This window comes from Gobius niger (assembly GCF_951799975.1).
Source record: "Gobius niger genome assembly, chromosome: 15".
Classification (NCBI taxonomy): domain Eukaryota; kingdom Metazoa; phylum Chordata; class Actinopteri; order Gobiiformes; family Gobiidae; genus Gobius; species Gobius niger.
The window spans coordinates 13,704,204-13,725,408 of NC_136866.1; the positions used below are offsets into that span (position 1 = coordinate 13,704,204).

Genomic DNA, 21,205 nt, shown 5'->3' on the forward strand with positions numbered 1-21,205 from the left:
AAATATATATTTTGTAATAAAGAACAGCAGAAAAGTGATGTTTTACTTTATTTATGCATTCAATTGAAAGCATAACAAGAGTATAGAATTTTAACATGGAAACTGCCTCCTAATATTCCCACATACAAACTGAGGCTTACAATGTAGTAAATTCACAAAAATGCAGCGACGGTGTAAATGTAGATACTGTTTTTGTTTGTTTTATACAGGTTTATAGTCCAACTTGGACTCGAGTTTCTTTGAATCGGCCACTTTCCGCACGGCCTTCATGAAGTCCTCTTGTGTGACGTATTCCCTGTCAGAGCGGATGGCAAATAAACCTGCAAAAACAAGGTGATATTAACGGACAGGTAAAATGTTAAATGGCCTGAAAGTGAACTAGCCCTGTCCTACCTGCTTCAGTGCAGACATTCCTGAGATCAGCTCCGTTGAAACCATCCGACAGCTTTACAATGGCTTCATAATCTATAACAAAAGTTACATTTGATTCATGAGTCATTTAGTCATCAAGATGATCGGTCCTTCATAAATGATGCCAGTCTGACTGACCAAGCTCCCCGTGCTTCGTGATGGGACTGGAGTGAATCTTCAGGATGTCCAGGCGAGCTTGCTCATTCGGTAGCTCTATGTCTGCTCAAGGAAAACAGAACGAAAACATGTTCAACTCCAATATGTTATACAACGCACCAAAGTGGACCAAAACAAATTGCTTACGGATTTTACGGTCGAGTCTGCCAGGACGCAGCAGAGCCGGGTCCAAAGTGTCTGGTCTGTTGGTGGCCATGATCATCTTGACTCTGTGCAATGTGTCGAAGCCATCCATCTGGTTCAGTAACTGTTGACAAACATTAACGTTACATTTTTTCCAATGGTGATGATTACTCAAATTGAAAAAAGCGATATGGAGATTGTAGCCATTTCCCATTAAGGGGCAAAAAAAGGTTGGATGAGGTTTCTCTCATTTCCCATTGGTCTGAAACTGCTGCTTCTGTGAGCAGAATGTAACTAACGCAGCTCCCTTCCAGAAGCAGAAGTGTTTAATCGGAACTTGTGATGCAACTTTGGATAAGTTGGACCGTTTGCAATATTGTCCACAGTTGCTTATATTGTGGATGCTGCCAGGTCTGAAAGATCTCTTTAAGATCTACAGCTTTAGAGTAAATTGTGATGGGAATAAAAAACAGTACAAGTACAATAGAGCAGTTCTTTTTTTCCATTTTAAACAATGTGTCACTTTAATAGGAATACAGAGTAATAATGTTTTACCTCCATAAGAGTTCTCTGGATTTCTCTGTCAGCCGAAGTACCTTCAGAAAACCGTCGGCCCCCTGTGAAGACGACACAAAGGAAGTCAGAAATACAACGTTTCAAATTAACAAATACTCAGAGCTCTACGAGTCAGGGCTCAAGACATTATACAGCCAGGAACTACATTTAACTTGAGCCACATTTCCCAGTCCAGTCACAACAACAAAGTTTAGACTAATTAACTGACATTTAGGTCATGCAATTCAAATTCTACAGCGCTTACCAATGGCATCAATCTCATCCATAAATATGATACAGGGCTGGTGGTCTCTGGCATAGTTGAACATCTCTCTGATCAGTCTGGCACTTTCACCAATATATTTGTCAACAATAGAACTGGACACCACCTGCAGAGCACACAGCAGGTCAGAGCCTCAGCACAAAACGTGGCCCGACACAAACAAGTGCAAACTCACCTTAAGGAAGTTGCAGTCCAGCTGGCTGGCCACTGCTCTGGCGAGGAGAGTTTTTCCTGTGCCTAGAACAGTGTCATAGTGTGTGTGAGCTTAGACATCCTCATTGTCAAAGTACAAACCACTCTTAAAATACAAAAACGTCCTTCATTGAGCAGAAGTTACCTGGTGGTCCATATAGAAGGCAGCCTTTAGGAGGAATGATGCCAACTCTCTGGAACAGCTCCGGGTTTGTTAAAGGCAGCTCAATAACCTGTTAAAACCAGAAATCCTCAAAATTAAATCTAGATATTTTTCTTTAAGCACACTAAACATGAACATACTTACCTCTCTAAGTTCACGGATTTGTTCACTCAAGCCCCCAATCTCCGAGTAGGAAACACTACCAGGGTCCTCATGGGACATGTTGTAGACAAGAGGGTCAACCTCCCGGGGCAGATACCTGGGGAGCGAGAGCACTTAGCTAATATATTGAAATTGTTTACATGCTGAGTAGCATTGAAAGTAAAACTAAAACAATGTGCGGGAATCATGCTCAGACTCTGGCTCACCTCATTATTGTGAGAGTGGTCATGTCCAAAGCCACTCTGGTACCTGGCTTTAATTGGGACTTGTCCAACTGAAACAGTACGTAAAATGACTTCTATTAATATGAGATGCAAAATACTGCTTATACGATATATTCCCTAGTTAAACCTGCAGCTATTGTCGTCATACTAGTTTAGTTCAGTTTATTTCACAACTTTGCACATACAATCAGGAAATTCAACTTATAACCCATCAAGCAAGTGCTACATTAAAGCTAAAAGCTTATCAACAGGGGTCCATAACCCACCACCCTGGGAAAAAAATAATTAGCATAAAAAACATGTAAGAATGGCTCAAATAAAACTAATTCCCGCTGACATCTTCCAAAAGGTGAAGGCGGACAATATCACAACAAATCAGGTGGCCTGTCAATATGTTTACATAAATATGTATAGACTTTCTTTTTTTTTTTTTTGGCCTTCACATAAAGGAATATGTAATCCTGCCAAAAGTATCAGCAGGGCTGTACTGTGCTGTACTACGAAACATGCAGTAAATCGACACTTGATTTGTTACCTGTCTACGGCATCCGACCACATATCTTGGACCATTTGTGGCTTTGACAATAACTGAAATAAGAAAAACAGAAAATTAATGAGATTTCACATCGACATCTAAAACTTTGGATTGGAAAAACTGTTGCGTCCTCAATTAACTCACATTTTTCCTCTGTAAGCTGTTTCAGCACCTCGCCAACAATCTGTATAAAAGAGGAGAGCGTGCAATAAATGTGGTTGAAAAATGATCATGTGTATGAGAAGCAACCTATTATTATTTGCTTATATTTGATAATAATCAAACAGTTACACTGTTTGAACATGTTTATGTAAGCTCTCGGTCATCCTGGAGTTTCCCAAAGTAAGATGTAGACAAATGTAGTTACCTGTCCAACACTCTGGAGAGCTTTAAGATCGTTTTCAGATTTTTCATACTGCTTTGTTTGTTCTCTCAGCTGTTCCCTCACTGCAACAAAAACACAAACACCATGTAACGATAGTTAACCACATACTCGGGAGCAAGGCTAAAGGTCTAAAGCTAACATTGGTTACTATTTTCACAGCACATGTGTAAACGGTCCCAAACAATAAACGATACAATCACAACACACCCCGACATTGTTTCAACCACTGCGGATTGTAAATTGTTTGTTAATTAGTTAATTACAGCTGACATCTTACGTTAGTTTCAATGAGTGAGCGGCTGCATGACAAAGCATTTGCTAGCAGGTAGCCTGTCAAGTAACAACGCCAGGGGCAATAGCTGTGTGTGTCGGCATCACACGACCAATAGAAAAAGAGGATCGTACAAATGATATTGCTTACGCTCTTTTAATCTCCCATCGACTTCTTTGTGTTCCAGGAGTTTTTTCCTGTAGTCTTGTAGCGCTTTTTCCCTGGTGTCCGCCATGATGATGCTCTGCACAAATTTCACTCTTCTTCTGCGCTGATACAAACTGTTTTTCAGCGCGGTGCTGCCACCCACTGGAGACTAGACGGCTGCAAAGTCACATATTCGTTCTCCTCCTCCCCGCCTCGCAGCTGACACTATTATCCCTATTATGCAGACTAAGCCTCTGCAGCATGACATACACATTAATAACTAAACAGTTTTAGATGAGGGAACTCAACACTTGTGCTAGACGGAATTTAAAGGATCCACATTTGCATATCATAATTTCACAAGTCCTAATTTTATCGAACAAATCTGAGAGCCATACGCATTAAATTTATTTATTTATTTATTTTATGTCGGTAGGGGGCAGCATTGCACACCCCATAGGACAACCTGCCTAAACACATTATAAATAGACGTGAAGAAACCGAAGAAACGCACACCCGTCCAATCAGAGAGCTCCGTGTATCACGCCGAGGGTGCCCATACAAACATGGCGGCAGGCGGGGTGAGTTGTCGGTAACTGGATCACCAAGACCACCAAAACTAAATCAGATAGCAAGAGCAACCGGTGATGGCACTGGTCTACGGTCTCCTGTGGCGGCTCTTGCTGTTCCTGGTTCATATCAACAGAGCATTTGTGAGTTGGCTCCGTGTTCGCACCCGCTGCTTCAAAGGCCGACTCTGGGAACGAGCTATGGCCTCTCTTCTCCTCCCGGTAGCTTTCACGGAGTTCCCGGAGGAGCAAAAGAAGATACAGCGCAGCCCGGATTTGATGCCACTGGCCGCGGACAATGTCGCCGAACGCCAGGCCCTGTTCCTCAGGGACGGCAAGTCTCTGGAGAAACTCCCCATGCACATCGGACTGCTGCTGGTGGACGAGGAGCCCAACTACACGGACATTGCCAACTTGATTGTTTGGTGTATGGCAATGGGCATATCTTGTGTCAGTGTGTACGACGATAATGGTGAGCGATGGGTCCCTTCAGTTACCTGACTCATGACTGTGTACTATACTCACACTCATTTGATATTATTGTCATGCTTGAGAAATGCCCTAGGCTTGAGGAACCTGTCTTTTACAGCTTGTTCTGATTTTGTCCACGCCCCCATTTAAAATCCTTGAAACAGTTAAGTAAATAATAAACATCCATCATCATTCAATGTGAATTATTTAAGGCATTCATTCCGCAAATAAATAAACATGCCTTGGGGGTAATTAACAAGGAACATTTTCAAGTAGCTCTAGCAGAGATTCAGGGCTCGTCTTGGGTTTTAGCATTTCTATTTTTATACACGACATGGTGAATCTAATGACCATATCAGTGAAATCCAGTGAATCCAAAGACAATATCAGTGTCAACAAGATGGCTTGAGTTCAAACGATTCCACTTGTTGTTCTGCACCAGGATGAGAGTGATTATGTGATAATGAAAGGTTGTAGGATAGCTGTGTGAGTGAGTGGTCAGTGCTGGTGATCGGAGAGGTCACGGTGCACTTTGTCAGCTGTATTTTGGTCAGTTCATCCCAGGACAGCTGTGGCTACATAGTGAATGAACAGTGTTCCCTTGTGATGTCATTTGGGTAACATGTGTAAAAAGTGCTATACAAATAAAATTCTCTTCCCTGAATTAAGTTAGACCTTGCACTGGCCAAACTGCACAGAACACGGCAAATAATCCGAGATATTGATTAATCATTAATCATCATTATGAGAGGCCTATGTTCAGACGTAATGAAATGTGTTTATGTGATTTGTTCCAGGTATTCTCCAGAAAAACAATTCTCTTCTCATGAAGGAAGTAATCCAACTGCAGAGACACTTGGGTGTAGAGGGGTCAAAAGTGGAATTCTTGAACAATGGCTCTGACAGGCATGGTAGGCATTCAGTGCAATTACTGTGTCCGTCACATGACGCCACATTTGTTTACTGGTGGGTTAGCAAAAAGACATGATGGCTATTTTCTTGTTTGAAACCTGGCTAGAATTGAATGAAAATAATGGTTAAAATGGGGGGGAAACAGATGGCTGTTTTTGCATGACAGCTGTTTTAATGATAAAGGATAAAGTTTTTTTTTAATGACTTTGTGAAATGCTCTGAAGAAAATATACCCTTTATGTTGTCTACGCCTAAGCCGCTGATGTCTGTGCACTTTTTGTCTTGCACTGTGAACAGTGGTTTCATGCCGGCCCACAGTCAACGTGCTGTCTCCAGAAGACGGGAAGCAGAGTATCGTGCAAGCAGCGCAGCAGCTGTGTCGCTCTGTGGAGAACAAAGAGAGGAGCCCAAAAGACATCAGTGTCTCCATGTTGGACTGTCTGCTCAGAGGTAAGAAAATTCTCCATACACTGAAGATTTTATTTAAGGCATAGTTAAATCAAAATGGATACGCATGCAAGAGCCCTGTCCATTTAATTTTGTAATAATGTGAAAAGTGACACTTTTTTGTATTGTAAATGTGTGCATTTTAAGACACTTGGCATATCTTAGGATATTGTATTTATTTAATGCATACATTTGTGTGGTAACGGGTGAATTTTGCACTTCTGAGTCCAGAGTATAAGAATATTCCAGACCCTGACCTGGTGTTGAAGTTGGGTCCAGTCGAGAGTACACTGGGATTTCTACCATGGCACATCAGACTCACGGAGTTCATGTGAGTTTATTTATTTAAATAATTCTGTTCATTTTTTGTCTGTGACTGTCCCTCACTAGATCCAGTATTCAAACTTCTTAAATTGTTTCTAGTTTCTGAACAATCTGTTCTGTTTATGTCCACAGCTCTTTGTCGTCTCACAGAAACATCTCGTATGAGGATTTACTGGGGGCTCTACACAGATACGGCGCTTGTCAGCAGCGTTTAGGAAAGTGACAAAGATTGTTCTGAACTCACTTTTGTCACAGTCAGTGTAATCTACACTGGACGTGAGAAAAAGACTGTAGACACATCTGAAGACTCGGCACACTGTGTGGAACCAGCTGACAAATGTGAAAAAATTGTCAACAAATTCAAGTATGGTAATAAAAAGGAATCAAAGTCTTATTGTACTGTTTTATCAGTTGATAATAATTTCATTTTTTTACTGCAGAGAGACCAGAGTTTTAAACTATATAATTGTGTATTTGATAAGCGTTGACTGTCTGTATATTAAATATTCTATCCCAATGATCAAAACATGCTTTATTTTGTCATTTTACAATGAGGCATTTGGGAAGCTGTTAACTTAAAGTGACAGAATTGTGGAAGAACAACTTGTGATTCTGTTTCTGCTCCGGTTCTCAGCACAGGTCTCAAAACATGCTTCAATAAAAACTACAAAGAGAATGGAGAAATAACTCTTATCTTGAAAATGCAGCTGGCAGGCTTTTATGTTTTTCTGATTGTTACTTAGTTTGATGGGATGATTCCAGTAATATATATTAATCAACAAACCATTGAATTGGCAATTTTATATCGAAAAGTTAGTTCAAAATATTGGTGATGATGTGGAAAGGTAGAGCATGACCGTTCAGGAAATCTGGTGATTACAAAAAATGTAAACGTTTGATCAAAACCTTAAATATAACCGTCAACTAAACTGGTGAAATTGGTGGTCTAACCTAACCTGTCATGTATGTTAGAGGTTGACTATTTAATTTACTTAGGTTTGTAGCCAACCCATTAAACTGCATATGCATTAAAGTAAATACAACATTATTAAGTACTTTACAGATGCTCATCATATAATTATCATCATGAAAAAGTACATTTACTTCTGTTGTTCAAATTAAACTGTGAAACTAATACATGATGAACTCATTACATGCAAAGTGAGATATGTAGCCTTTATTTGTTTTCATTTTGATTATTACGACCCACAGCTTGTAAAAACCCCAAATTAAAATTCGCAGAAAATTCGCATATTTCAAAAATGGACTGTAAGCCATAATCATCAAAATGATAACGAAGGCTTGACATATATCACTTTGTCATGAGTCTATATCATATATTAGTTCCACATTTTAAGTAAATGCACTTTTTCATGATATTCTAATTATATAACGAGCACCTGTATGTCAGTGTGTCCTGATCATAGATATAATGATAATCCTGATAGTAAACTTCCAAATCTAGAAATCAGTTGTAATTCCACGAGGTTCCAGCAGGGGCGGTAAATGTAACGTAACTACATCACTTCTGGGCCGCAGCAGAAGTAGACTCGTTACATGGTCGTGGTGTTGTTGTTGTGAAGAAAATCGGTTAGATCCAGAAACAAAGAGCTTAGGGCCGCAGACATGGGAGCCGTGCTGGGCCTGTGCTCCATGGCGAGCTGGGTGAGTATAGTATATAATAGTTACAATTTGTCTAAAGACGGACTCCGGGAGGTTTCGTGTCTCCGAGGCGGCGATGACTGCGCATCACAAAAACAACAGCAGGCCACGGATCGGCAGCACTTTGTCCTTAACTGAGCCTGGATGATCCTTGCTCATGAATACGCTTGAATCAGTTACTTCTGTCCATAAAACGTCATTATTTGAGAGAATTTGGTCTGGCTGGTTTTACAAACGATGTCAGGACAGCTTACGTCACATCCTTGGCCTTGTGTGTTTAGGATGCTTGCCCAGTCCACGCTGTTATTTTCATTTAGATTTGTTGGTAAAAGATTGTATAATGTAGTTATTTGTTTCCAGTAAAGCATCTCCTGCAGTTTGTGTTCGTAAACATGGATTGCGCAGCTGCTGCCATTGCGTCACCCTGAGCCTCAAAAACACCACGCAATGGGGAGCTCTGTCACCCACTCTTCCAGCTTTGAGTTGGCTGTGTTGTAATGTGGTTTCTTCTCAGTAACTTGCTTATCACAAACTATTGCATACTTTAATTGTTTTTTAGCCATCTAGTCAAATTCCATGTGGTCATTGGTCATCACACACTGGTATTACTCAGTATTAGTGGGCCACCTGTATGATATGCATCATTTTTCTGAGAATGAAAAATGTATGTTTTTGTAACTTGCATTCCATTGACTTGACAGGGATTTATATAAAAGAAAGTTTTGACCCCATCTTAGAATAGTGCAAACCCTAAGTCATAAATCACATTACAGTAGATGCTATCCTGCACAACGATAAAATGCAGTGGAGCAATAACAAACTAAAATAACCTCTACCATGTTGTGCAGACAAAATTAAATACCTGATGTGTGTGTGTGTGTGTGTGTGTGTGTGTGTGTGTGCAGATTCCCTGCCTGTGTGGCAGCGCCCCCTGCCTGCTGTGCAGTTGCTGTCCCAGTGGAAACAACTCCACAGTCACTCGACTCATCTATGCCTTTTTCCTGCTGATGGGAGTGGGCATCGCCTGTATTATGCTAATGCCTGGGATGGAGGACCATCTGAAGAAGGTTTGCATCTGCAACAACATCACAAATAACTTGACCGGGACAAACTATTTAGAATTGTAATATTGTAATATTATGCACAAAGGCTAATGTAGATCATTTTTTTTGTCACACAAGAAGTACTACAAAATGTGTCTTTCCATGTGTCACATATGCTAAATAAGGTGTAAAGAAGGTCCAAAGTGGATCTTAGCTGCAATAATCCTTTAATGCAGAGCAGATAAATATAACACCTGACTATAAATAAACTAAAAAAAACACTAGAATCCTCAGCACAACACTGTACTACAATATAAAATATGAATTTGTGTAATGTGGCTGTGCAGATTCCTGGCTTCTGTGAGGGCGGCATGGGCTCCTCTATCCCCGGTGTGGAAGGCCATGTGAACTGTGATGTGCTGGTGGGCTACAAGGCTGTGTACCGTGTGTGCTTCGGCATGGCCATGTTCTTCCTCCTCTTCTCCCTCTTGATGGTCCGCGTGAAGAGCAGCCAGGACCCACGCGCCGCTATTCACAACGGGTACAACAAGCATGACATTAAGAACTGAAGATTGTTTAATACAGGCTAATTGTCTCGCCTTGTTTGTTGTTTCATCTTTTAGAAATATGACACAATACACATCAAAAAATCACATTTAATTGTTTCCTTTTCTTTTTACAGATTTTGGTTTTTCAAGTTTGCTGCAGCTACCGCTATCACTGTTGGTGCATTTTTCATTTCTGAAGGCCCCTTTACTACTGGTATGTCAGTTCTGCACTTTTACGGAAGTTGATTAGGGACTAGACAAAACCTGAAAATTCATGTTGAATGATATTTACAAAACCTAAGATGAGCTTTTCTGACACTCTTGTAAATGTTGTGCAGTGTGGTTCTACGTGGGCATGGCAGGCGCCTTCTGCTTCATTCTCATTCAGCTGGTGCTTCTGATCGACTTTGCTCACTCGTGGAATGAGTCATGGGTGGAGAAGATGGAGGAGGGCAACTCTCGCTGCTGGTATGCAGGTACGGAGGAGATATATGGTCTAAATATAGCTTCAACATATTACTGTTTGCTCTCAGAACTCCATGGCATGCTACTTACTGCGGTTGATTGAGTATACAACTATTAGTGAACTAGTTTTTGTAATGAGCTGGAGTTTTATTAAAAAAAAAAAAAAGCCCAATTACTGTGTTGTGGTAGCACATATAGAAAAAAAAGATTGTTTTATTTGTGTGTATATATAAAATGAGGATAGTAGATATATTTTTTGCTAACCCCTGACACTGATCCTTGTGCGCTCAGCTCTGCTCTCCGCCACTGCTGTGAACTACGTGCTTTCCCTGACTGCTCTGGTGCTCTTCTACATGTACTACACTCATACGGACGGTTGTACTGAGAACAAAGTGTTCATCAGCATCAACATGCTGCTCTGCATCGGAGCCTCAGTCCTGTCCGTCCTGCCGCAAATTCAGGTTTGTTAAGCGTCTATACAAATATTCTGTGAAATGCCCAAGGAAGATCTTACAGTGTTTAGACTCTTTAGGCATATGCAGCTATTATGAGAAGTAAACAATTTAAAATAGTTAATAGTCTTTAGTCTTTAAGCTTTGGATAATTCCACACATTCATTATTGAAACCTCTTGCGTGGTCCTCAGGAGTCCCAGCCACGGTCAGGCCTGCTGCAGTCCTCCCTTGTTACTCTGTACACCATGTATGTGACTTGGTCTGCGATGACCAATGAGCCTGGTGAGCTTTTGAATCATGTTTTCTGCAGAATTTCATCAAGCAAAGAACATCTTATAAGTATGTCTTGATTCTTCTCTTCACAGACAGGAAATGTAACCCGAGCCTTCTTTCCATGATTGGTCTGAACAGCACTAGCCCTGCTGCCCAGGGTCAGGTGGTGCAGTGGTGGGATGCCCAGGGGATTGTGGGACTGATCCTGTTCCTTATGTGTGTGCTCTACTCCAGGTAACTTTGACTTTTTATTCACTCTTTCTTGTGAGACTGTGCTCAGAATTAGGATCACAACACATTTAAAAAAAAAACATAAATTAAAAACCTTGTTAGACCACAGATCCAAAGTTATAGTTTTTCCCACCCTGAGAGAGGAAAGAATCATTGACAATGCTTGTATTTGTGCAGTAAATAATGTACATTTCAAAATACCACCACTCACAGGGCTGTAGTTTAACATTGATCCCACTCACCAGCAACAGCAAGTTGAAAAAAGTTGAAAGATCAAAACTTGCAACCACATTTTGCGTTCCCCCCCAACAGCATCCGTAACTCATCCAACGCCCAGGTGAACAAGCTGACCCTCAGCACTGATGAGTCGGCCCTGATCGAAGACGGGCCTCAGGGCAGTGGTGCGGACGACTCTGGGAGCCTCAACAGAGCCGTGGACAACGAGAAAGACGGTGTCACCTACTCGTACTCCTTCTTCCACTTCATGCTGTTCCTGGCCTCTCTCTACATTATGATGACCCTCACCAACTGGTACAGGTAAGTTGCTCCATTTTTTCCATTTGTAGAGAAGAACTACTCTTATTTTAGTTCTAGCTTCGACAGTCATCTTTTTTTCACTCCTTTTCGCAGCCCCGACTCCACCTACGAGACCATGACCAGCCGCTGGCCCTCGGTGTGGGTGAAGATGTGCTCCAGCTGGATCTGCATTGCCCTTTACGTGTGGACCCTGGTGGCCCCGCTAATCCTGGTCAACAGAGACTTTGAATGACTCCAATCAATTTAACCCACGCAGCAACATTTCCATTTCCACATAAAAAAGAAGAAAGAAAAAAAATACCGTCATTGCTGTATCTTTGCTCAGTTTTGATGACCTCATGTGCTTTCTGTGGTTCCTGAACAAGCCAGAATAGGAAAAGAAGAGACGCATGCTTAAATATGTGTTAACATTGTGAAATAACTCGCACTTGTGGTTGTGACTTGTATTTATATTTTAAAGTAGATGTATTGTTGGTTTTATCAGGCAGCATGCTCAAACCTCACATTTTTCACATAACTTAACTGTTGCTTTGCTCAATTGTTGTTATATTGAAGATGCATTGTGAAGAATATTGATGCTCAGTGATTAGACTGTGTTTTTAATAGTTGTTGCTTATCTTACCGATTGTATTTTGACCTGGTTTGCTGTATTGCACATGGTTGATTAAAAACCTACTGAAACATGTAACTACACTCTTCTACTTGTTTCTGAAAATGGGCGCGGGCACTCATCGTCATCCAATGGACTCTGAGATTTACACCATCTTACATATATTGCAAAGATGTTGGGAAGAGCGAAACAACAAAGAAGCATTATACAAAGGACCAGAGCCCGGGTTCCTCATGGGGTGGGAGTGGTTTTCAATGTGTTGCAAATTCATCACTGGACCCAGCTGACTTAGTTTTTGTTGTAGGTTCTTAAAGTTAATTTAGTATGCACTAAGAAGACGCCAGCTTAGTGAGTTTGAGGCTTCAGGTTGTGGGTTCATACCACCACACACCCACAGAGACATGGGATGCTCTGGAGCAGGTAAAATCTGGGCACAACAGAGACACTGAAAAAAGTACCTTATGTTTTTAAAGATACTCATGGCAATATTTATGTGATGAATGCCATGTGACAGCTGGTGGTGGTGGCAGTGAACCATTGGTGGTGCAGAGGTGCAGGGTTCAAGCTCCACAATGAAACTGGATGCACTGTATTAAGCAGCATAAGCCCTCACCATAGCAGAAGACTCTTTCCAAAGCCCGACAATTTAACCACTGAACCACAGAAGCACACACTGACAGTTACTTTTATTTAATTTGAAGTATGTTCTCAATAAATTTACAGATTATTTCAATGTAAATACTTGAGGTGGCTGTAGCTCAGTGGGTAAAGCACATGGTTAGAAGACCTATGTGTAATGTAAAGGTTGTGACATTGACTCTCACTCGTACATATTTGCCAAGGTGACTGAAAACAGAATGACATGAATGTTTTACAGTGTAAACTTCCATAGATTGTAAAAATGTTGTGGAGAGACACGGAGTGAAGTACCAGAGCATGGATTTGATAACATAACTTTCAGGTGTGAGAGTGGCTTTCAAAGTGCTGCTACTTCACCACTGGACCACGCCATATGTTATGGTATAGACAAATAATATAAGAATATAATAATTATGTTTGTGGTTCATGTACTAAACATATCTGATTGTAATGAACAAATACAACAACAGGGTTTGATATTATAAAGGGAATTTACTTTGCAGTGACAATTTAAGCACTGATGAAAACACCGCAAACTCAAACGATGCGAAGAGCTGTTAATTGTGTGCATAAAGTAGAACGTTCCACTGAAATATAAGGCTTTGTTATTAAGGTCTATTCAAGATTATTTTTTGCTACGTGCATTGCTGAAAATAACAGTTATGTAATGACTTACTTGTAAGATTAATCTGTCTAGGAAACATTTTGAAAGCAGTCTAATAGTGAAGATATGCTTACATGTGGAAAAGTTTCAAATGTTGAAATGACACATACGTGTGAACAATGTTGGACCATCCCTTTAAGCCCCTAAAATCAAACTAAATAGTGCCATGGTAAGGTAAAAAAAAAGAAATCACGCTTTCAAATTTGTTTAACAAAAAATACTAAAAGTGACTAAAAATACACTCTTTTTCAGAAATAAATTAGACCACTGTGCCAGCAGATGTGTTGTTCCTTGCATTACCAAAGCCCTGACACTTGACTGTGTGATTGGACAGAAAAAATGAGTAGGAAATCTGTTATGACAAACAGCACAGATACATGAATCTGTACAAGTAAACATAAATGCCACAGTATATATAATATTGGACCCTGGACAAAAGATGACTTTGCTAAACAATACTCTGGAGTTTTATGAGCACAAACCTAAGCTGCAAATAAAATGCCATTGGCCAGAGATTTACAGTGGAATGCTGTGTAATACAGAAAGCAGGAACAAGCGATCTACTGTGTTTTGTTTCTCTTTGTGTGCATTCAAGACATATGGACGATAGTCTGTAAGAATCTTGTGGCCTGTTGTCTGCATGTCTTCAGCTCAGGCCAGTGTTCGTGAGGCAGAGCTCCTCACACCACATCCACCTCAGTGGTATCTGTCTCCAGCGCAGGGCTCAGTTCACACAGGTAGAAGAGAGTTTCCTCACTGGCTTCTGCCTCAGTCAGGGGCTCCAGGCGGATCAGGGAGCTGCGGCTGGGCTGTACAGAGCCCACAGAATCCAGCAGCTCTGAAGGCAGCTTCTCCTCTTGCCCTGCTGTAGCACTAGACACCTCCTGCTGGCTGCCGCTGGAAATGGAGCTCATTCCTCCACCGACCAGATCTAGCTCTGAAGGTGCAGTGCATCCATCCAGGAAGGCCAGCAGAGGACATGACGTGTACTGGATCAGCTGCTTATCTGTAGATAAAGAGTTAGTACAACAAAGGCAGAAGAGTGTTTTTGGATTCAAATGTGTTCTCCTTCTCACCTGTGTCAGCCTCGGTCTTGGACTGGATCTGTTGTCCTGTGCTTTGTTTAGATGCAACACTTTCCTTAACAAAGCAAAGCATTTACAAAAATGTTCAGATGCAATTAAGCGGAGATTGCATTAAGTATTTACTATGTCATGTTGTTATTAAGACTTACCTCTAGGACATCATAATCTACACCAAATGGCTTTCCCAGCAAAGCCTGAAAGTCTTCCAGACTGCACTCGATGCTATCCAGATAGTCCATTAGCTCCAGCCTGCACAGACAGTAGCAAGAGCACTGAGCAGCTTCACAGGGCAGCTCTAAAACTCTATTCACATGGCAAACTATAATAACTATAATATATCAAGAATGGCACGCATGCACAGTGTAATGGAGTAGATTGAGCCAAACATCACAAAACAAACCCTTATTCCCAGTTAAAGGGAAGTGTATTTAGAGTGGACTGGATGCTTATTTTCATATACAAAGCCATAGCCTGGCGGGTTTCCAATATATGTGATTGATAGACAGATTAACCAATCAGAGAAACACATGGTGCGCTTGCAACAAAACAAATATGCCAGTTTACGCAACAAAAAAAAGAACACATTAAAAAAAAAAAAAACACATAGGACTGAGAAACAGTGTGAACCTCGGCTGAACCAATTGGAGGTGAGAAAACACAGAAAGTTTGTTTTGAATTATTATCAATATTATTTGAAAGAAAAAAAAGTCTTCTCCATATTTGAATGAGGCTTTACAAGAAGGGTTCTAGATGAGCCTGGCTGCAATTTCCCTTGTCATATGGCAGTTTTCTTCACTTACTTTCCGAGGAGGTTGATATTCTGTGAGATGGCTCCGTTTTCTTTGAGAATGTAGTCCATCAGCTTGACCGGATCCTCATGGATGAGAGTGGACTGTTTGTTGAGCTGCAGGGCGGAGCTGGTGGGACTGCTCTTCTCTGGGGGAGGCTGGCTCTGAGTGCTGCTGGGCTCAGTGGACTCACAGCTGTCCAGCTCCACCTCCACGATCTCCACATCACTACTCAAGGATTTACAGTACCATTTATCATACAAGCCGTACTTAAAACAGCATTAATACTGACAACAGAACCACAGGAGAACATGTCTGCACATTGTTTACATGGAAACAGCATATTACAGCTGATAAATTACAAAGTCTGGTCAAAGCACAGATGTTTAAAATCAGATAAAACTTTAGGATTGCCATTTGTTGACATCCACAAAATGCAATAAAATATCCCATAAAACATAGCCGACTGAATATATTGCAATAAAATATCCCATAAGACATTAGCCGACTGAATATATATATATATATCACAAAATGTGTTTATTTCCCCATAATCCCTTTTAAATGAATTTTCTACAATCAAAGGATACCACAAACCAAGATACCCACAATTCCACTACAGCTACAGGAGTTGAAAACAGATTTTTAAAATATCCTGAACACAGAATTTGCCAAACATTTCCAGTGCTCACCTGTGCTCAAGACCTTTTGATGACCCCTGGGTGGCTTCTGCCATCGCCCCGACATCCATGTCCGTAAAGTCACAAACAACGACGTCTTCAGAGACGTCGGAACTCGAGACGCTGTTCACAGAGTTCTAAAGGAGAGGAGAGAATAATCATAACAACTAAGACTGCCTCTCGGTCGGTTCAGCCCTACTCTGTCTGTGCCACTTACCTGCTCCACACACACTTTCTCATCATGCAACTCGTGAATGTAGTTTGACTTCTTTCCATTGCTGTTCAATAGAAAGGGCCTGTTGAACACAAGAATTAGCTTTAAAGGTACGGCATGGAGGATTTTTTGGTACTTATTTCAGAAACATGACCCGACTCCTCAAATATGGATTTCATTGATAACAATGTTGACGGTGATGCATTGATTTATTAAGAACTACAAAAAAGGACGGTGTTTAAATAATTTGTTTTGATTCTTACGAAAATGATCAGACAATCAGAGAGAAGAATGAGCCCCCCACTTGGTTGTCAGATCCCATTCAACCAAAGTGAGTTTGCAGTAACCTTTATGAACCACTAAGAGCCTTGATACACTATACGTTTGAGATATTTGAGGCATTATTATTAATTATCAACTGTGCAGAAATACAAAATGTGTAAGACTAAACATTGCTAATCTCACAGAGGGAAAGCTGGCTCTTCATACACAGTAAGCAAGGACCATGAAGTCAACATGCTACTTACCGTTTACGTTTTAAGTTAAGGAGTCTGTTATTTTGAACCAGTGTTACAAGGAATTGTATGAGCTGAAAAACAAAACAAAACATAATAATAGTATTGTGTGTCAGACAATTAGGCAATCAAAGTCAACAATCATAGCTATTGATTATTTATATTTGGCACACTGAATTCGCCAGCCACACATGAAAATAGAACTAACACACTTTCATCACAGCCTTTGTGTGGAAAAAAACTCACAGTGTCCCTACCTTTTTAATCAGCTGCTGTTGGTGAACATGCTTCTGCCGAAGTTCTGAGATCTCGGTCCACAGAGCTTCGTTCTCTCTGAAACATTTATAAAATATTGGAGGAAAAGAATAAAAACAGCACCTTTTTCAATCTTATACAAAAATGTCACTTTTAGTTTAGGAAATTGTGATATTTGAATAACTTTTATACTTTACTATGTATGTACCATTTAATAAAAGTACATTCTAATAAATTGAAACACAATGTAATAAAGCAAACTGTGTCAAAACAACAGAAATTACAGAATCAGGACCAAAACTTAGGACCAAATTAGGAAAATCAGGACTTATATTCAAAGCTGCCTTAAGCGATGTCTTTTTGAATTTCTTTCATCAGTAGGTGGAGTAGTGAACTCTGTTCTGCTCCACCACCACCCCCCTCCCCTCACCTGGCTTTCCCCCGTCGCTCACTCCCCTCCACACTATTTAGACCACACGCTGCTCTGATTGCATTCAATGAGTTACGGAAATCTCATGAATCTTGTGTGAAACACACATTCATCTGCATTAAAAAGTAGCATCAATCAATTAAACAAAAATACTTCAAAAGCACATAATAGCGTCATTTTATACTATTTTGGTATCAAACTTTGTCTCTTAACCTACAGGTCAGTTATGATCTATTTGTCATGCTATCAGTTAAACACCATTCTGACTTCATGATTATATATTCACAGCGTGTTAAACATATGCACTGCGGAGTTCCCCTGATGCAGAAAGCTCTCACCTCTTGAGCGAGGCCAGGCGCGCATCGATGTTTTCCTGTTTGCACTGGACAGTCTGGACACTGGCCAGGATCTTTGACAGGTCAGCTTGTCGCATTTTGTTTTCTTCTGGCCGAGCGTTTGAAACCTTAAAAACAAAATATTTTTAACCTTACCCTGGCTCTCTGTTGTAATTTAAACAAAAGGGAGGCAGTGCGTCAGTGTCATTCACCAGTTGTAAATAAATTGTTCAGGCGACAGACGAGATGGAATGGTCATAAAAAGCTGGTAAGAACATTTCACTTTGTTTACCTTCCTCTTGATGTTCTCCAGCAGCTCGTCCTGGCCGTGTTTGAAGTACGGATGCTGGAACTCCACTGGTCCATCTCTTTCCTGCTTCACAATGCCCGTATCAATGTGCATCACCTTCCGAAACCCATCTGTAATCACAGTAATTTATCAAAACACTGAGAAAAAAAAAAGATTAAGAATGTTTTGCTCTTATCTTCGGAAGCTTCTGTTCTCTCTTGTCATCGAATGTAAGCCAAATAAACACACAAGGTAGAGGTCTATTTAAACTGTACTCCATCCTGAGGGGAGAGGTTAATTTGGGGTATGATCAACTAAACGGACAGTCATCTGGATAGCATTCAAATGTTTAAGTTGTGCAGCTTACACGATGTGGTTGTATTTCTTGTCTGGACAAAGAATAACAAAGACTTACACATGTTGAGCTGGCGGATAAAGCTGGCCATGTTGTTGTGTTTGAAGAACTTCGGGAGGATTTCCTTGGCAAAACGTTGCTCATCCAGTACCATGAAGCTGTTTCCCCCCTGCAAAAAATACACATTTTAGCATTAAACAGGACAAGTATTCATACACGCAGTACAATACACAACAATAAGACCACAGCCTACATACAAGTCGTCTTATGGCTAATGTAGTTTTATTGCAGCATGCCCTCAACAGGATCGGTAGCTCAAGATGAACCTACGGCCACTGTCCAGATTATTTTACGCACTCGGGTCTCTGTTTGGTCACCATCCATGAAAGAGCTAACGCTGCACAACATTAGCATTACCTGGCTCCAGCAAATAAACTCATTGGTGTCGGCGTCCTCCACCAAAGTCCACAGCTTGGTGAGGAAAGCCGGGACGTTCGAGTTGTGCTTCATGGTGTCAGACTTTGCAGACTTTTATTTTCACCTAAAAGTCACAAAAATATCCGAGCACTGCCTTTAGCCTTTAGCGTGTTGAGCTAAGGGAAATGCAATGGCAAGTAACTTCCGGTTGGAGGATGCTGACACCTGATTGGTCCAACGACAGATGTTTACATAATGCCCCTCACGTGGAATTTCAGCCTGTCGTTTCAGCCGAGATTAATGTCAACAAAGCCAAAGCATTTAAGCAACTTTCAAGACCAGGGGACGTCCAGTTTTACTGTACTACTGTTTTTACTGCACTGTGATGTGTGGTGTTCACAAAATATCACCAAGGTCAGGAGGAGAACTGTGGTTTAATCATTTTGAAATATAACCTAGTTTTTGCAACTGTATCGAACATTTGGGGGAGCGGGGCATGAAATGTATAATCTAGTTTTCTTTGTTGTTTTTACCCCCGTAGACTTTATTCAGTGATGGTTTTCTTCAAGAAAGTAGTTCAATCGAGATGAGACAAATCTCCCATTGGTAGAAGAGGATGAGGATTTCTGAAAGATGCAAGCACGTGTGATTCCGGAGAGGTATGAGAGGTATGGGGTGCTGGATGGATTATAAACATCAAACCTGTATTAGCCTACTGTCAGGTTGAAAAAAAAAGAGAAAAGTTAAACTTAGCTTTACAGAAATGGCTCCATACTATAGCCTGACTCAGAAAAACAACTTGACAAATCGTCGGAGACAAATATTTGGGAGAAGGTAAACTCCTATATACCTGTATATGAAAAACACCACTAGATGTCAGTATTTCTCTAAAATTGCATTTAAAGTCTGTTCATAGGCAGTATAGCAATTATGATCGTGTGCCTTTGTCACAACAGGATCACAACAATGGTATATTACCTAAGGGAATGAGGTACAGTTAATTGGCTTATTTATTCCTGAGGAAAAAAATGTCAGCTTACTTAAATATTTGCTATGACATTTAAAAAGCTCAGTAATTTGCTCACCTGGTCATGCCGCACTTTCAGCTTGATTGAGCTGATTGGAAAATAGCAACGCACAACTTTTACCTTTATAATGATCATCTCTACATTTAAATATCTTAACTCGTTGAGATCTGACAAAAGGGCAATGTTTATGAAATACTGAATTCTTGCAGGGCATATAGCCTTTTAAGGGGGGGCCAGATGCGACCCACCGAGCCCTTCAATCTGGTCCTCGAAACATTACTAAGCCCTGTATGCATTGCCTAATTATGGGGAAAAACACCAATGTTTTCATTGACATACAGAAAGATAATGCCTGACTGCTGCTATTTTGTTGCTCTTTTTATGTTTAGGTGATTACAGTCTATTTGAGAATTGTAATCATTTGAAACAACTAAATTCGCAACTGGTCTAGCCCTCGAGGAAAGTTCAAAAACCCAATGTGGCCCTTGCATCAAAAACGTTGCCCATGTCTGCCTTTAGAGAAAGTGGGACATTCTCTTGATGGGTGGGACAGGGGATCAATGACTGCAGTATTACCAGAAGTAGGACAGGTGGTCCCCCTGTACTGCCCCGTGTTGGAAGAAGATGACTTGGTGCAGGGTTCAGGAGCCACGGGACATCAGCACTGAGCACCTCTGACAGGACCGGTCCTAATTGGACCGGATAGCCATGTTACATCAAAAGACGTCACCTGCTGCCTTAAAATGGCTCTAATGAAGACATTCTTTAACTTGGACATGGGAGATTACAGGCGAGCGGGAATCAGGGGGCTCTGGAACACCCTGGTCACGTGGGCATATGGACACTATATGGGTGCAATTCAAACTGATTCTGGGAAGAGGAGATGGGTGAAGTGAAATTGGCAATAAAAAGAAAGCCACACTGCGTTATATATCACAAGAGCAACTAAACTAAACTGGAAGTGGACCTAAACCTCATGTTTGGCCACCTGTCAAAGCAGAGCAAGCGTGTTCCGCTCACAGCAAATTTACGAGTGAGGGCTGAGGAGAGGCGAGCCCACACAATTAGGGCCTTTTTTGTTTTTTTTGTTTTTTAAAGATATTTTTCACATCAACAAAACCACACGAGAAAACAATTAGTGCTTATATTTTATTGTAATAATTGAGTGAAATGTCACACTTTGTAAGTGCAAGGTAACACAGAAGAAGAAACGTTCACATCTTGACCGAGGTTGCAAGAAAACAAATCCAAAGACTAAAACAATATATATATATACAAAAAAATGCTGTTTCAAGTCGTGCTAAGTATGACTCTAAACAATTTCTTCACAGTCTCCT

General features: G+C 40.8%; 4 protein-coding genes across 5 annotated transcripts; 2 read left to right on the forward strand and 2 right to left on the reverse strand.

Annotated features, from left to right (window-relative positions):
- Positions 1-60: 60 nt before the first annotated feature.
- psmc6 (proteasome 26S subunit, ATPase 6) lies at positions 61-3,757 on the reverse strand. The gene is made up of 14 exons (XM_079572279.1): positions 3,632-3,757; positions 3,193-3,272; positions 2,970-3,009; positions 2,826-2,878; positions 2,273-2,340; positions 2,049-2,163; positions 1,887-1,974; positions 1,725-1,786; positions 1,532-1,655; positions 1,267-1,328; positions 715-835; positions 550-630; positions 394-465; positions 61-320 (listed from the first exon to the last, which is right to left on the reverse strand). The coding sequence occupies exons 1-14, from the start codon at positions 3,714-3,716 to the stop codon at positions 202-204; spliced, it is 1,170 nt and encodes a 389-aa protein (XP_079428405.1). The 5' UTR covers positions 3,717-3,757; the 3' UTR covers positions 61-201.
- A 396-nt stretch (positions 3,758-4,153) lies between these two features.
- On the forward strand, positions 4,154-6,858 carry nus1 (NUS1 dehydrodolichyl diphosphate synthase subunit). Its single transcript, XM_079572324.1, has 5 exons — positions 4,154-4,669; positions 5,466-5,579; positions 5,878-6,030; positions 6,259-6,358; positions 6,484-6,858. Exons 1-5 carry the CDS (start codon positions 4,276-4,278, stop codon positions 6,572-6,574), a joined length of 852 nt encoding a protein of 283 aa, XP_079428450.1. The 5' UTR covers positions 4,154-4,275; the 3' UTR covers positions 6,575-6,858.
- A 999-nt stretch (positions 6,859-7,857) lies between these two features.
- serinc1 (serine incorporator 1) lies at positions 7,858-11,832 on the forward strand. Its single transcript, XM_079571986.1, has 10 exons — positions 7,858-8,016; positions 8,919-9,080; positions 9,404-9,597; positions 9,739-9,818; positions 9,943-10,080; positions 10,361-10,530; positions 10,715-10,805; positions 10,889-11,030; positions 11,340-11,564; positions 11,658-11,832. Exons 1-10 carry the CDS (start codon positions 7,978-7,980, stop codon positions 11,794-11,796), a joined length of 1,380 nt encoding a protein of 459 aa, XP_079428112.1. The 5' UTR covers positions 7,858-7,977; the 3' UTR covers positions 11,797-11,832.
- Positions 11,833-13,373: 1,541 nt separating this feature from the next.
- Positions 13,374-19,043, reverse strand: hsf2 (heat shock transcription factor 2). 2 transcript variants are annotated; one of them, XM_079572409.1, is made up of 12 exons: positions 18,841-19,043; positions 18,484-18,592; positions 18,072-18,199; positions 17,783-17,907; positions 17,017-17,092; positions 16,772-16,833; positions 16,248-16,326; positions 16,043-16,167; positions 15,363-15,581; positions 14,712-14,811; positions 14,554-14,617; positions 13,374-14,483 (listed from the first exon to the last, which is right to left on the reverse strand). In XM_079572409.1, the coding sequence occupies exons 1-12, from the start codon at positions 18,931-18,933 to the stop codon at positions 14,158-14,160; spliced, it is 1,506 nt and encodes a 501-aa protein (XP_079428535.1). In that variant the 5' UTR covers positions 18,934-19,043; the 3' UTR covers positions 13,374-14,157. The 2 variants fall into 2 exon arrangements, with proteins under 2 accessions (XP_079428535.1, XP_079428536.1); XM_079572410.1 differs by having other exon boundaries at positions 13,376-14,483; positions 15,363-15,578; positions 18,841-19,041.
- Between the last annotated feature and the right edge of the window lie 2,162 nt (positions 19,044-21,205).